Raw genomic sequence first — 16,211 nt, 5'->3', positions numbered from 1 at the left:
GGATACACTCACTCTGTATTATAGCCATCTATTCTCTGCATCTCCCTTGCCATCCTTTACTCTCAAGACACAACCTTCATTTGGGATTCTGCAGGACTATCTTATTTCTCAATGTCATTCATTCTATTGATCCTTGAAGCCAAATTTCACATTTTCTAGCTCAATCATTTCAAAGTTCGACAGCAATCGTGTAAGACAATATAGCAGTTAAGAGTACTGATTTTGGGGCTAGGGAGACAATGTGTACAGGGAATCAACTGATCTCCATACCCATACAAGAAAAGCTGGGCAAACATGGCCACCTGCCTCTGTTGCAGAAGATAAAAGTAGAGAACTCACAGGATGCAAGCGGGAAGACACACCCAATGTCGGACTCAGGCTTCCCCACACTACCACAGGAACTTAAGGTAAATTTTTGCATATTTAAAACTTAACTGAGGTGAATAGATCATATTTTCCCAAAGTTTTTACAAATGGGTTGAAGGTGTAGCCTTTTTGCTAAGTGTCCCTGAGGCCCAGTCACCTCTCCTGGCTAATCTCTCTCAGCAATGTCTGCTCTGTACCATCTGCCTTTCTAGAATCACTCTCCACCTGCACTTCTCTAGACCCCAACAGACCGCATCAGTAGATTCTCTTATTTTCTATCTCTTCCTTAAGCTTAGGGTATGGGAGTGACAAACAGGATAAAAAAGTGAGGCCAAGGTTCTTATTTCTTTGGCACTCTGCCTATCGGGGACCTGCAAGTTTCCTATGTTCCTTTACTGACAGTCACAGATCCTATCAGGTACGACTCAGTCAAAACTATATTAGGACCTGGTAACCGTTTCCTTCTCTTGCCTTTAAGGCCTAAGCAGTAATAGTTCCACGCTGTTACCAAGACTATACTGGTAAAGTACTACTGGTACTTTTTCCTTTATTGTTAAGTCTTTTAGAGAGGACTAATATATAGTAGGCAGTGTTATCACTGCCATCTTTACAATAAACTGATCAAGACAAAATTTATCCTCTTTAATTGACTTTAGTATGCTGTCAGAGATCTCCAAAGGCCTTCAAACATCTAGCTTCATTCATTTTACTTTTCCATCAATACTAGTTATTTTCCTGATACACACTACCACAGGAATTTAAGATAAACTTTCACGTATTTGAAAGTTAATGGAGGTGAATAGAAAACTTTATCCCGAAGTTTTTACAAATGGGCTGAAGGTGTAGTCTTTTTGTTAAGTGTCCCTAAGGCCCTGGGTTCCAGTCACAGCACTGGGGGGCGGGGGGGGAAGAAACAGGGAACAGGTACAGAAAAAGATGCTCACGGATTAGAGGGATGGTCCAGTGATTAATAGCTCTGGCTACTCTTCCAGAGGACCCAAGTTTGACTCTTGGCATCCACACAGTGGCTCACAACCTCTATAACTCCAGTTCCAGGGGTCTGACGGTCTCTGTGGGCACTGCATGCATATGGTACCCATAATACATACATGTAAAACATCCATATGCATAAAATATAAATAAATAAATTTTAAAGATGCTCAATACAATTTGCCACCTGATAAACACAAATCCAATTCACAATGAGGTACTGCTTTATACACACTATGATAGCTACGGCTATAATCAAAGAAAAACAGGTGAAGGGCTGGCGAAAAGGCTCAAAAAAATGCATACTGGCTGCTCTTTCAGAGGACTCTAGTTTCAGTTCATAGCATCCACACTGAGCGGCTCACAACCAGCAACTCCAGCAACTCTGACATCCTCTCTGACCTCTGTGGGCACCTGTACTCCTATATACAGATTATTAAAAATAACAATAATCTTAAACTAGAACCATTTTTTAAAAAAGCAGATGAAGGCCAGTGAGATGAGTCAGCAGGTAAGGGCACTTGCCACTAAGCCTGATGATCTGAGTTCAATACCCAGAACCCACATGGTGAAAGGAGAGAACGAACTGACCTGTGTCTCCTCCCCTCCTGAAAAAAAGTTAGTGTAAAAAAAATTAAGGTAGATGAAACAGAAAACAGTAGAGACGACCCAAATGTTCAATGGATTAATAAGATGTGCAGTGTATACAATGGAATATTATTTGATTAAAAAGAATAAAACACTTACTGATAAACGTTACAACGTGGATAACCTTTGAAATCATTATGCTGACTGAAACATGACCCATCAGCAGTAACTACATATTCTGTGACTGTTTATATGAAATGTCCATAATAGATAAATCTACAAAACAAGCTGAATGGTTTCCTAAGGCTGTAGGTAGCAGAAGAGGAGAAAATACAGAACTGACTTTTAATGAATATCAGCTTTCCTTCTGGCACGACAAAAAAAAAAAGCATATTAAACAGGCCACTGATAGGGAAGGCAATAAACAGATAAAGCACATGGAGTTTGTGAGGGAGCAGAAGAGAGAGAGGGACAGAAGGGAAGAAAGGAGGGAGGAAGGGAAAGGAAAGCAGGGAGGGAAAGGGAGTACACAGGTACTCATGTCTTATACACACATGTATTCGTGTCTAAGTGTAGGGGCTATAGGTAAACAGCAGGTGTGCAGACTGAAGAATTTAAATTAAGAATAAACTTGAGGGCTAGAGATGGCTCAGTGGTTAAGAACACTTGTTGCTCTGCAGACAACCCAGGTTCAATTTCCAGCACCTACAGGTGACTCCAGTCCCAGGGCATCTGATGCTCTCTTCTGATCTCCGCAAGCACCAGGTACACACATACATACAAAATAAAACACTCATATACATGAAATAATAAAATATATCTAAAACAAAAACAGAATTGACTCTTACAGTTCTGGGGCCTGCTGAAACTGTTCTCCACTTCCAAGACTGCCCCTTATGTTGTACCATCACATGTCCTTCTTAAGGGCTCCAACCCCACTCTTTCCTCATGGCTTAATCATCTCCTAAAGATCCCACCTCTAAATACTATTGTGTTAAAAGACTTGTTTCTTTCAACTAGAATTTGGGGGAGGGAAACAACCATCCAACTATAGTTTGGCTATTATAAATAACACTGCAATTAACACAGAATACATTCATCTCTTCAAATACTCTCATCATATGCTTTACCCAAGAGTGAGATTTTTGGATCATTAAAGTCTAGTTCAAAATTTTGTAGGAACTCCCATACTTTTCCCACCAAAAGTATACAAGAGTTCTCTTTCTTACATGTTCACCAACACTTATTTTTCACCATTTGTTAAAAACCATTTTTAATGAGATATGAGGTAGTATCTCACAGTGATTTCAGTCTGCATTCTCCTTAGAGTACTGACACTGAATATTTTTCCATATACTTGTTGGTCTTTTCAGTAATATTTATTCAGGGCTGCATGCACTTATGTGTGCATGTAGGTGTGGGCATACATACGGAGGTCAGGAGACAATCTCAAGTGGGGTTCTTGCCTTCTACTATGAAACAGGGTCTCTGTTTGTCACTATTCTCACTACTGCATACACCACATTCTCTGTCTCGTGCACACTCAGGGACTCTCCTCTCTGCGTCCGAGCACCTAGACTTCAGATAACACACTTTACAAGATAAGACTCAAATTTGAGTCCTCAGTGCACACTCCGCTCCTTGAGTCATTTCCACAGACCCATTTGCCTGTTCCTAAGATCAGGTTACTTGACACTATATCCCTTATCAGACACATCTTACAAAAAATAATCCCCCATTCCAGACATTCTTTTCCTTTGCTGTGTAAATGCTTTTCAGTTTAACGAAACCCTGTTTGTGACTATTTTTTTCCTTTGCTACCAACACTTGCGGGGTTATATTGGAAAAAAAAAAACTTTGCCAAGAGTGATGTCATGAAGCTGTCTTTGTTTTCTTCTAGTTTTATTGTTTCAGGTCTTCCATTTAGGTCTTTAATCCATTTGGCTTTCTTGGATTTAGGGTTATGGGGATTTTGAGGGGACTAGTGGTTATGGTAAGAAGTTAAGGGTCTAGTAAGGTTTTCTCAAAAAAAAAAAAGCAAAACAAAAAGCTATCTTTGATCTAGACCAGCAGTTCTCAACTCCTTTGGGAGTCAAATGACCCTTTCACAGGGGTTGCCTAAGACCATCAGAAAACAAATATTTATACTGCAATTCATAACAGTAGCAAAATTACAATTATGAAGCAGTAAGAATAATTTTATGGTTGGAGATAACCACAACTATATTAAAGGATCACAGCATTAGGAAGGTTGAGAACACTGATCTAGACAATGAAGTGCTAGAAATATCCTCCAAGATACAGACCAACAATTAAAGAAGTGCATTCAGAACTGGGGAAGTGGCTCAGTTGGTAGAACATTGACCTAGAATACAAAATCCTGGCTTTAGTCGACAGCACTCTACAAACCAAGTGTAGGGGTGGATGACATAATCTCATTATCAGGAAGTAGAGAGCAGGAGGATGACAGCAAGGCCAATCTTTGCTGTGTAGCAAGTTTGAGGCCAGCCTATGTTACATAAGATCTTGTATCCAAAATAAAAATAAAAGAACATTCAAAAAGCAAAATATACAATAAATTAGCTCTTATATTAAGGTCAAACTAACTCATGGAGATCAGCATCACTATTCCACTGGATAGTCTAGATTAAAACCTGGATAAAAAGCATTCCAATAAGCTAAAGCAACAAAGACAAGTCAAGGCAATGTGGTCTAAATATGAACACAGGTTCATGTATTTGAAAACTCGGTCCCCAGTTGGCGGTACTGTTTTGAGAAGTAGTGGAAACCATGAGGAGTGGTGTCTAGCTGGAGGAAGTGGGTCACTCAGAGGCAGGTCTTGAAGGATTATACCCTTCCCCCAATTTCCAGGGAACTGCTTACTGAGTCAGAGACATAAAACAAACCATATATACCATAATCTTCCAGCACCACTGACAAGAGTTGCCTCAGTCACTATGTCCTCCCTCCCATGGACTGGAACCTATGAATCAGCCAAAACCCTTAAATTGATTCTGCTGTGTACTTTTTTGTCAGAGGACAAAGAAAAGTCACTAAAAACAAAATAGTATGAAGTTACAAGGCCATAAGTAAAATAGAAATGAACATTCAGAATGAATAAAGGCCTAACAGCGACCTCTGCTCTAGGAAGTTTGATAATTTTGAAACATTAGATCTTTGTTTTAGTAAAATAACAAGAGATAGGAGATGAGAAAGCAAACCCAACAACAACACCAAGTGAATTCCAAAATCTTAAACTTGGTTTAAAGTGGTCCCAGAATGACAGTGACGTAAACATAGCAAAGAAAATCAAAGTCCTACATGAGTAACTAACCACAGATGGACAGTTCTCATAGATCTCGTGTCAAGATGGAAGAGAACAGGAGGACATGGTATGTGATAGCAGTAATATGAAAATTAATCCTTTGTTTTCCCAATTCATTAAGCCAACTCATATTTGACCATGCTACAGGTTAACACCAATTAATTATAGAAACAAGGAACAAAAAACTGGGTGCTCAGAGTACTACCATTTAGAATCTGAACAGTCCAGAAGTACGCTATTAAAGATAATCAACTGTACTCAAATAATCAGGAAACAAGACTCCCAGATCTAAATAAATGGAGAACATTTTCATAGGAAAAGATACAGCTGGTTTTATTTCCAAGTTATGAAAAGAATCCTAAGTCTAAAATAGATATAACAGGGAGACCTCAGAATCCATAGGGGACTGAATTTAGTACTACCCACAGAAAGAACAATCTATGAGTGCCTAAGTTCCTTCTACAACATGGAACCGTATCTGGTACAACCTGAGCACACAACCTGAAAATTTTCTCACAGACTTTAAAACATCTCTAGATTACTAATGAAAACTAATACAACAGAAAAAATGCTATGCAAACAGCTGTTACACTACATGGTTTAGGGAATAATAAACTGAGGAGAGTTTTGAGGTAGTGGTTTTTAGTGCTCCATACAGACACAATCTTTTTTAAACATTTTCAAACCACAGATGGCTAACTATAATGATGAAGAACCCAGGGAAGGCCAACAAATTACACAACCAGGGCATAAAAACTACCGTAGTATCCAAAGCTTAATTTAATTACAAAGTTACAGCAACCCATTGAATTCCTTCAAGTCAAGAAGTATCTCAGTGCTTACTATACACCAGCAGCTGTTTGTCTAGAAAAGAGGAAACAAAATAGGTACAACCCTAAATAAAATTCTAATGTGCTAGAAATGGGGATATCTTACAATAAATGTGTGCTTTTTAAATTATGATAAGCATTTACAGATTTTCACACCAAGAGCTATAAATCAAACCCAAGCTACTAGGCAAATACTCTCTGCCATGGAGCCACATCTCCAGCCCCCTCATCAGGTATTTTAAAGACTGCTGATTAGTGTTCTCTCAAGAAATTAAAGAGAAGTCAAGCGGAACGGTGAACACCTATAATTCCAGCACCTGGGAGCTGGAGGACTTAGAATTCAAGTAAGCCTCAGCTACAATAGAGAATTTGAGGTCATCTTGGGTACAAGATCATGTCTCAAACAAGCAAATAAAACACAAGGAAAAATTGCTCCTAAACCCTACATGTTAATATTAATTTGGATTCAGGGGGATATATAAACCCTTTCTCACTGTGCCTTTCTCAACAGCTCTTCATACAACTCCTAAATGCTGAATGCCACATTAACAAAGCAATCATACATCATCTTATGATGCCTAATAGCATCCCTTTATACTATAAAGGTTTCAATAAACTAGTCAGTAGAAATTATGCAAAAGCGATCACAAATTTTACCAGAATGTTATTTTAGGAACAAAAGAAAATGTTGAAAAGCATGAATGACAGTATTAAAATGATGTGTAGGCCCAATAGACTGTTTTCAAAGCACAATTTGCAACATAAAGCGTTTATCATTCTATCACTAAAGAATGGTGTCTCACTCATAAACAAGTTTATTAACTTACACACACACTTTTAGTACATAAATCAGCTCACAAAACTCTTAATAGAGCAAAGTAAAGTAGCACAATCAAAGTCATTGCCTTTTCCTATTGAAGAGTCTCACCTCCAGAAACAGCTCTGGTAACTAAATATGGAAGTAAAAATACTAAATGGCAGATGAGGGGAGAGAGGAAGAGATAATAGCATTAACAAGTTGTGGTCATAGTACATATTAAAAAGTTACAGCAGGTTTCAGAATCAGTAACATACTGATAAACTTTCATGGGAGTGATGAAGTAGATGCAATTTTTATCTTCTAAAACCTAAAGGGCTAGAGACATGTTCAGCAGTAAGAGCACTGGCTGCTTTTCCAGAAGACCAATGTTCAATTCTTAGACAAGGCAGCTCACAAATATTTTTTTTTTAAACTCCTGTAACTCCAGTTTCAGGGAATTCAATACCTTCTTCTGGTCTCCAACAGCACACAGGCACACACATGGTGCAAAGACATACATGTAAGCAAAACAGTCACACATATAATATAAAAATAAATCAAAAAATTTCAATAAATAAAACCTAAAGCAATACCTCTTCCTTTCACCAAAGAATTGGGGACGAAGTGATCCCTTCTAATAAGGCAAATTAATATGTCCTTCTGTGGATTTTTAAATGCTCCAAAAATTGGGCTAATTATATGCTAATGCATAGCTGCACGTGCACAGACACACAAATACCAAGTTCCTGAATCAAGCAGTCAGCCCAACCAACCTCTGCCTGGTCCCTGTCTACAACTCACCACTTTCACGTATCTTACATTTACCCCAAGTCAAATCTAACCTCTATAATCAAGTCAGGCCAGAAAACATTTATTCAAGTTCCTACCAATGCGAGGCTCTATGCCAAGAAGCATGCTGATAACTGAAGAAACAGTAATGAAGCACACAATCAAAGAACAATGAATAAGGTGTGATCTCTGCCCTTTAGAACTTGAGAATTCACACATGAGAATTCTTCCCTCAAGATTCAAAACCCAGGCGAAGTGCCACAATCTTTCTACAGTTTTCTGGACAATGAACGGAGTAATGTTTTTCTTAATAGTTTTAACCTTCAGCTGCTATTGTTTACTCATACAGTCTACAGTCTATTGGGCCTACACATCATTTTAATATTGTCTACTCATTTAGAAGGGTCACTTCTAAAGTCTTAAGTCAGGGCTGGAGAGACAGGGCTCAATGGTTAAGAACACTGGCTGCTCTTCCAAGGGACCCAGGTTCAATTCCCAGCACCTAAACAGTGTTCCAGGGACTCCAATGCCCTCTTCTGGCCTCCAAGGAACCCAGGCACACATCCCGGTGCATAGACACATGTGTAGACAAGCACACAAACACACCACACACACACACACACACACACATATAAAATATATACTAAGACTATAAAATAATAGTCTTAAGTCACATAAGCTACTAGAGACTCATTTTTCTAATTGATTCTTTTAGTATATGTCCACAAAGCCAGATTCTTTTAGTATATGTATACACCAGAAGAAGACAAAATTAAATCTGTTTGACCCAACATCAGTCTTTCTCACATCTTTTTAGTAGGTTACTATATGGCCTGGACTGAAATATAGGGCAGCTCAGTTTTATTTACTGAGGCATGGTCTCTCGCTGAATCTGGGGTTGGCCAACTCTGGCTAGTCTATCTAGCCATCTTTCTCTGGGGTCCTGTCACTGCCCTGAGTACTGGGATTTCAGGGTGTCTGACTTTTGCAAGGATTCTTGGGGATCAGAACTCCAGTCCTCACACTTGAACAAACAAGTGCTTTACCTTGTAAGTAATCTTCCCAGGCCCAGGTAGTAAAATTTTAATAAACCATATAATTGGGGTATAATCCAGTCTATTTCTGTCACACACACACACACACACACACACAGCATGTGTGTGTGTGTGTATATATATGCTAATCTGTACTTTGTGAAATCACTGATTCATATTTAGATATGATCCTCTATTCTTTGTATGGCAAATTCAACATAATAATGAGTATCCAAGATGTCCCCATGTATCATGCATACTAGAAAAGACAATGCAGGCTGTGACCCTAGTCACTACCTCACTTAAATACTCACTTAAAACTAGAATTCTCTTAAAGCACAGCACAAATACACTGATGCGTAAGACTTTAAAAACTACACAACCAAAGCCTGACCCAATCCACTTAGCAAGTTACTGTTAGTTTTGCAACCCGGTGCTACAAATATTCTACAGAATACTTTTATGAGACTTTAGGCAGCATTAAAACTAGCTACGGTAGGGTGCACCTGTATTCCCAGCACACTGGAGCCTGAAGCAAAAGGATCAGGAATTAAAGGCCAGTCTGGGCTGCATAGTGAGACCATGTGAAAGAAGGAAGAATTAAAGGTGTAAAAAAAAAAAGTAGGACTGTGGAGATGGCAGGGTTGATAAAGTGGCCTTGCAAGTACAAACACTTGAATCCAATGCCCAGAACAAGGTTAAATAAAAGGTAAATAAATAAAAAAATGTATGCATGCCAAGAAGTAGCCCCAACACTGAGGAACCAGAAAACAAGGGTGCTCCTGGAGCTAGCTTCCTGGCAACCAGGCTCACCCAATCTGTGAGCTCAAAGTCAAGGAGAAATCCTGTTACAAAAAAACCCAAGATGAATGGCTCCTCAAAAACACCCAAGTTTGACCTCTGTCTTCCACATACATGCATACTCACATATGTAAACACACACACACACAAAGGACAGCAAGAGCCACCATTTATGTAACAAAAGATCTAAATTTGAGGATGTAACTGCATATCATCAAATTTGTATGTAACAATGAGTTTTTGATAATTAAGCTTTTGTGATAGTAATACAATCCTAAAGATGAAATGTGGCAACTATTTTCTATATTTAAATTTTGATGAAAATTTCCCCAAATCAAACTCTCTGTGACAATAGCCATTATAGGTGTTTGTACTCTATTGCAACCCACTGGAAAGCACACGATCCTCGTTAAGACTGCAAACTTGGCTCGACAGTTAAAAGCACATACTGCTTCTCCATTATCCATTAGACAACTCACAAGCACCAGGAACTCCAGCTTCAAAGAATAAGACATCCTCTTCTGGCCTCCTTAGGCGCGCATGCGCGCGCACACACACACACACACAAAACAAATATTTTTTTAAAAAACTGAAAACAAAGTCCAATAAAGTTTTATGGTTAGTCCATTCCTAATCACAATTCCTTATACCAAGTTCTATTTAAGGTTTAAAAACTAAGTTGATAATAGGAGAGTCTACATTATTAATTTATAATAAATGTTCCCCTCAAGTCCTCAAACTACCAAAACAGCTTATTCAAGTTTAATGGAAAAATTAATAATATTTTTCTAAAATTTCCGAGTACTATTTAAAATATTTTTAATTTGAACCTAAATTCCCATCACTCTGTTTATCTTTACAAATTACCAAGAAATTATCTAAGTGTTTATGCAAATAAATTAGTATATTGGAGGACTGGAATTATTTCTGAATGTAGCATATTCTTAACTTTTAAATAACTTTGATCCTGGTAAGGTGGCTCACACCTGTAATCCCAGTACTCTCAGTCAGGTTAAGGAAGGAAGATCACCACCATTTCTGGGCTGGCCTGTGCTACACACACACAAACACCCTTTAAAATTAAATTTAGTTTCACCTAGAATTGTTTTTTCCTTAAAACTTACACTGTAGTAGAATACAAAGAGAATTTCTTTAAATTTGATATTCTTTAATGGTCTTCCTATAGGTACTTTTTTTTAAAAAAAGCATTCTGTTACCTTCTAGATTACTCTGTGCTTGGGTCATCTGAATATGCAAAAAAAAGTATCTTCTAATTATAAAGATGGAAAATAGGGGCTGGAGAGACGGCTCAGAGGTTAAGAGCACTGGCTGAGTTCAATTCCCAGCAACCACATGGTGACTCACAATCATCTGTAATGAGATCTGGAGCCCTCTTCTGGCCTGCAGGCATACATGGAGGAACACTGTGTACATAATAATTCTTTTAAAAACACAAATAAAGATGGAAAATAAGTGGCTGGAGAGATGGCTCTATGGATAACAGCATTTGCTGGTCTCGCAGAGGACTGAGTTTGGTTCCCAGCATCCACTTTGAGCCTCATATGTGTCTGTAACTAAAGCTCCACTGGATCTGATGCCATCTTCTGGCTTCTTTGCCATATATACCCATTGTATGACACAAATAAATTCATGATTTATTAAAAAAATATAAGGGGCTGGAGATACAGTTTGATGGCAATGTATTTGTCTAGCATGTGTGAGGTCTTGGGTCCAATCGCCAGCAGCAAATAGATAAATAATAAATTCTGAAAATGGAAAATAAAACTATACTCATTTTCATTCCTTGTAATCTATCATAAAACGTACAAGTAAAGGGGAAAAGCTTTAATTCCAGCAATCAGGAGGCAGAGGCAGGTGGATCTCGGGTTCAAGGGCAGCCTGATCTGTATAGCGAGTTCCAGGCCAACCATGGCTATAGTGAGACTGTCTCAAACAAACATACGAACAAATAGGAAAGGAACAATAATGCCTGAAAAAAAAACTTAACTAATGTTACACGATTCGTTTCCAAATGATGCTTCCCATTATTAGAACAATCAATGCAATCTAAGAATCAGAACGGAGAGGTTCCCGAGGTAGTCTGTCTTGGAGTGGTGTTGTCTGCAGACTGGGCAAACACTTGTGCCGGGTTAAGAAGAAAGATTCCTGGGGCTGGGTGAAGGAGGTGCCTAGATGGGCTTTCAAGTGTCACTTCTAACATTCCCAATGCACAACACGTGGAAAATGAGAAAACATTCGGTCTTCCAATTAAACGATCTTCGAATCCCAGCCAGGGCACATACTCAAAACTTGTTCCTCCCCCCACACACACACCCGCCTCTCTCTAAGGAGCTTTCCCGAGATTTTCGCAAACAAAGGCACGGAAAATATGCACAGGTGGGATAAAAAGGGGAGTGGCAGAGGCCAGGCGGCGCTCGAGACAGCGCCCCCAAGCCGCCAATCTTCCGGGCCGCACCTGGGAAGAAATCACTGCCCTGCACACCTCCACCCTCAGGTGGCGGCGTCCCGAGTGAATTCCCCGAGCTCTTACCCTCCCGCCCGCACCTTGCTCAGGCGCTGGGCATTGTCTGGAACCTCCCGCGCCCAAAAAAGGCACGGAGGAAAGACAAAAAGAGAGAGAAGTGAGAAGAAAGAACGAGCGGGGGGCGGGGGGGATATCAAGCCATCGGCCAGCCGCACGCTCCTTGCGGGCAAGCGGCGCGTCCCTGCCTCGAGCCCTCTACCTAATTCCGGTCACACACAAAAAAAGCAAGAGCCGCCAGCCCGAAGAGGCTGCAACCGGCGCTGGCCGGCGCGGAGTGGCGGGCGCCCTGGGTCCCGAGCACGGAGGCAGCGAGAGGGAGAGGGAAATGGGCGTGTGGGTTGGGCCTGCCTGGCCCGAGGCCGGGCTCGGAACAAAGCCGCCCCGCTCCCCCTACCTGGAGCTGGGGCGTCGCCCGGGCGCGCGGCGCGGGGAGAGCGAGCGGCGCTCCTTCGGGACAATGGTCCCCTCCCCCGCCGTCGGGCGCCGGGTACAAAGGCGCGGAGCGGGACCGGGCGCCCTCCCGCCCGCCCGTCCGCAAAGTCAAGCGGAGGCGGCGAGGGGACGGCGGCGGCCGTCGAGGGCTACCGCCAGTTCCCTTTCGGCGGGAGCACGGGCAGCCGCCCCCCCGTCGCCTCTACGCCGAGGAGGTGGGAACTCTCATGGACACAAAGAGGAGCGGGACCCCCCGCGCCGCCGCCACCCCGGGCTCCCGCCGCCGACGGCGCGCGCCTCCCCGCTCTCCTCACTCACCCACAGCTCGGTGCCCCAGCTCATGGCGGAACCTGAGGCGACTGGCGCCGGCAGGCTAGCTCCCCGCTGTCCGCTCGCTCGTCCCGACTTTCCCCTTCCTCAGGCTCGGGCCAGCGAGGCTCCGCCGCGGAAGGTGCCGCCCGCCACCACCGGGTTCCCCAGTGAGTGAGAGAGAGCCACGACTAGAGCGAGCCGCCGCCGCGTCCCCGCCTCCCGGCAGCCGGGAGGGAGGGAGGGGGCCGGGGCCGAGGGGAGGCGGGCCGGGGAGGGGGCGGGCCGCGGTGCACGCTGGGATCGGGGCGGGCCCGCACTCCGCGCGCGGGGGCCGGCGGGGTCTCTTCTGCGTGCCGCTCTGCCCGCGGCTCCCGGCCCCTCCGTGGCGTCTCGTGCCGCCGCTGTCGCCGAAGCCACACTCAGACCCCTGTTCCAAGATGGAGAGGAAAGGAGGGCGCCTGCTGCCCCGTGCCTGGCTCTGAGACACCCCCCCCCCCTTAAAGCGAGGCGACCCCACACGTCAGCGTTCCCCGCCGACCACTGACAAAGAAACCTCGTCCAGACGTTCGAGCAGAGGGGCGTTTGTGTGTGTGTGCGTGTGTGTTTAGGTAAAAATCTTTCTTGTTAAGGGACTTCTCATTCCAGGCTTTGGTGCTTCAGCCTGGGGTCCTTGGGAATCACAAAAAAATGTGTAGAGGTCAAACGTTCATAAAGCATTTTGGATTTTCTTTCGGGGGAAACAAATCTTTGCTTTTTTTCTTTTTTAAAGAGACAAACGATCCGGTAATCACCTGGGGAAGTTGCCATGGTGAAAGGACAGGCTTGGTGTAGAGCGAACCGCGCTGACACCTGCTGGAGGTGAGCCACTGTGCTTGCCCGGATTCTGGCCTGGTGAGCTCTCCGGGAACCGATGTCACCCCTGACTGTGCCAAACACCCTGTTCAGAAACCGAGGCAGCTCTTGCCTCTGATAGGAATCTGGGTTGCGGACCACCAATTCCTTTTTCTCTCTGCTGAGTTACTTCCCAGCCTGCCTCCACTGGCAGTCAGCAAATTTGGCTGGTGCTACTAAATTACCGAGTACAGTATGCTCAGGAACTCCCTAACATATGCTTTAGTATTAATTGCTCGTTGCTTTAAACACACACACACACACACACACACACAATCTATAACTAGTAGCGCACTCAGTAGTGAGTCACGACTGACTACCGAAAGTTTCAAGGTCCCCGCAACAGGCTTCGGGTCAGCATTGAAACTCCTCCCCTCCAGGACCTGCACAGGTGTCCTAGCTTCTTCCGCCCCAGCCTTCCTGTTTGCCCAGTTCTGCTCCGCCACCACCACCACCACCACCTGAGATCCAGGCAAACAGCCAGAGCTCTCCGGGCAGTGTAGCCACCACTCACCAGATTCTCTGCTGTCCTTTTCTGAGGTAGGCTGAGCAGAGGAACACTCTCTTCTAATTAGGCTAAGCCTGGTTTTTAAATGCTTTTGGAGAGTCTCTGAAGCCCGGTGTGAGTCATCACCCTGGTAATCTTAGTGCCTCCTGAGCGGCTAAGGCGGGACTCCTGGAGGTCCAGGCTAACCGGGGTTATAGAGTGTGCTGGGGTGGGGGTGAGAAGAGACTGTCTTCCAAACATTGCCTAAGCAATACTTACTTTCCAGGCTTTTTCTGTATTTCTCTAGTTCAAACAGAATTCTTTCAAGCTCAGTCTTCGAACAATGCTAATCTCTGCTCTCACTGTCTCTAGATAGCATGAGGTTATGTAGCAATCAGAGGTTACACTAATTAGCGGTGGAAAGGACTTTCTAAGTGACTCGTCTCCTGTTCCAGCGCTAAGATGTATCATCCCGAAGTTCAGCCATGTAAGTTAAGATGCAGGGATAGTAATGCAAACCAAATTACACCTCTAAGAGGCAGAGGCAGTTGGATTGCTGATTTCAAGGCCAACCCGGTCCACACGGGGAGTTCAGGACTGGCATGGACCCTGTCCCAAACAAAACAAAATAAAATAAGTTATTAGTCATATTAAAACTATACTGACTACACAATTCTCTAATAAAGCAAATACTTTGACCCCAAGCTGAGCCATTTTTCATCTCCCAAAACTTGTGAACATGACTATAGGGTCCATCGGTGACAAGCTCAATATAGAGTCTTGGTAGTTTACCCTAAGGTAAGACCTGGTTCCAAGAAAGACCACAAACTGAGACCACCCAGGAAAACACCATCCAAAGGAAATTCCTGATGTTCCAACTGTTGTAGATAGGATCACCTGCTAACACATACAGATCGCTTTTCACCACAACACCCCTAGACAAATGTCAGCCCCTCAGGGGTCCTGAACCTTAAAAATCCCTTACCCCCTGCCTTTGCTACTATAAAAACCCAACCCCAACTGAGCTCGGGGCTCTCTGATCAGTCCAATTCCATGGACACAGGGAGAGTCCAAGTTTGCAAACTTGAATAAGAATAAAGTCTCTTTGCTTTTACATACAGGACTCAGTCTCCTAGTTGGTCTTGGGGGACACTCTGTGATGGGGCATAACAATGACTCCACCATTAAAACAACTCATTTTCTTACAAATGGGAGTAGATTTTGAGTTGGGGCCATGGACAAAGCACTTGCCCAGCATGTAAGAAGTCGTGGGGTTCAATCCTTATTTCTGAAAAAGACATGGAAAACAAAAACCACCTAGATTTGGTGTGATGTAGAGATTTGTCTATATTTGATGACACCTGGAATTAACCAAACCCAAGCAACTGGGTACACCTGTATGGAATTTTTCCTACTTAAAACATTTGAAGTGGGAAAACCCACCTTTCTTAAGGTAGGAAGAGCCACCTTAACTCAGGGCCACAACTTCTATAGCATATTTGTTTTTAACCACTGCAACCTTGTCTGTTGTGTTCAGCATCTGGGATTTGACCTCCAGCACCACAAAAAGAAAAAGAAGTTCTTACAACAGAAGAATAAATATGTCTAGTGTTGTATATTGTTTTTAAAAATAATAATAGAATTCAAAACATACCCTACCCTATATCCATATAGGGCCGTGCATGTACGGACAAGCCCTGAGGCAGAAGTGCCTAATGGCCCCGGGGATCTCAAATGGCCCCCCACTTGACCCACGTGTGGCACGGTTGCATCATCTATATATAATGCAGCTGCGTGAGCCCTTGCATGCATGCATGAGCTCCGTCATCTGTGTAGGATGTAGCCCCATCATTCCCCTGTGCGCATGCGCTGGGCAGCCTTTAAAAGCTAACCGCACCACCTTCAGCCCTCAGCACCCTCCTCTGCACACCTTCTCCCCCCCCCATGCCGACCATCACCAGGCCTATACACACAACCCCTATATAACTCCTAAGCGGGTTTGTTTGCGTGTTCTGTTTCTCC

General features: G+C 43.1%; 1 protein-coding gene and 1 long non-coding RNA gene across 4 annotated transcripts in view; one reads left to right on the top strand and one right to left on the bottom strand.

Moving 5' to 3' along the window:
* The window catches only part of Fnbp1l (formin binding protein 1 like), a 77,332-nt gene extending 64,291 nt beyond the window's left edge, over positions 1–13,041 (bottom strand). For 2 of the 3 annotated variants that reach the window (XM_085677760.2, XM_085677761.2), the window contains exon 1: positions 12,818–13,038. In XM_085677760.2, coding sequence (XP_085533886.1) covers positions 12,818–12,841 — 24 coding nt within the window. In that variant the 5' untranslated portion in view covers positions 12,842–13,038. Of the gene's footprint in view, positions 1–12,817 lie in introns of all 3 variants that reach the window. The other variant, XM_085677762.2, reaches the window with a different exon arrangement.
* Positions 13,042–13,109: 68 nt separating this feature from the next.
* On the top strand, positions 13,110–15,303 carry LOC148119357 (uncharacterized). Its single transcript, XR_015735314.1, has 2 exons — positions 13,110–13,419; positions 13,581–15,303. It is a non-coding gene; the product is annotated as an uncharacterized LOC148119357 (long non-coding RNA).
* The last annotated feature ends 908 nt before the right edge of the window (positions 15,304–16,211 follow it).

The sequence above is a fragment of the Myodes glareolus genome, chromosome 17, assembly GCF_982192425.1.
Source record: "Myodes glareolus chromosome 17, mMyoGla1.1, whole genome shotgun sequence".
Classification (NCBI taxonomy): Eukaryota; Metazoa; Chordata; class Mammalia; order Rodentia; family Cricetidae; genus Myodes; species Myodes glareolus.
Note: the sequence above shows the minus strand (reverse complement) of the source record. Positions and strands in the feature narration are given on the sequence as shown.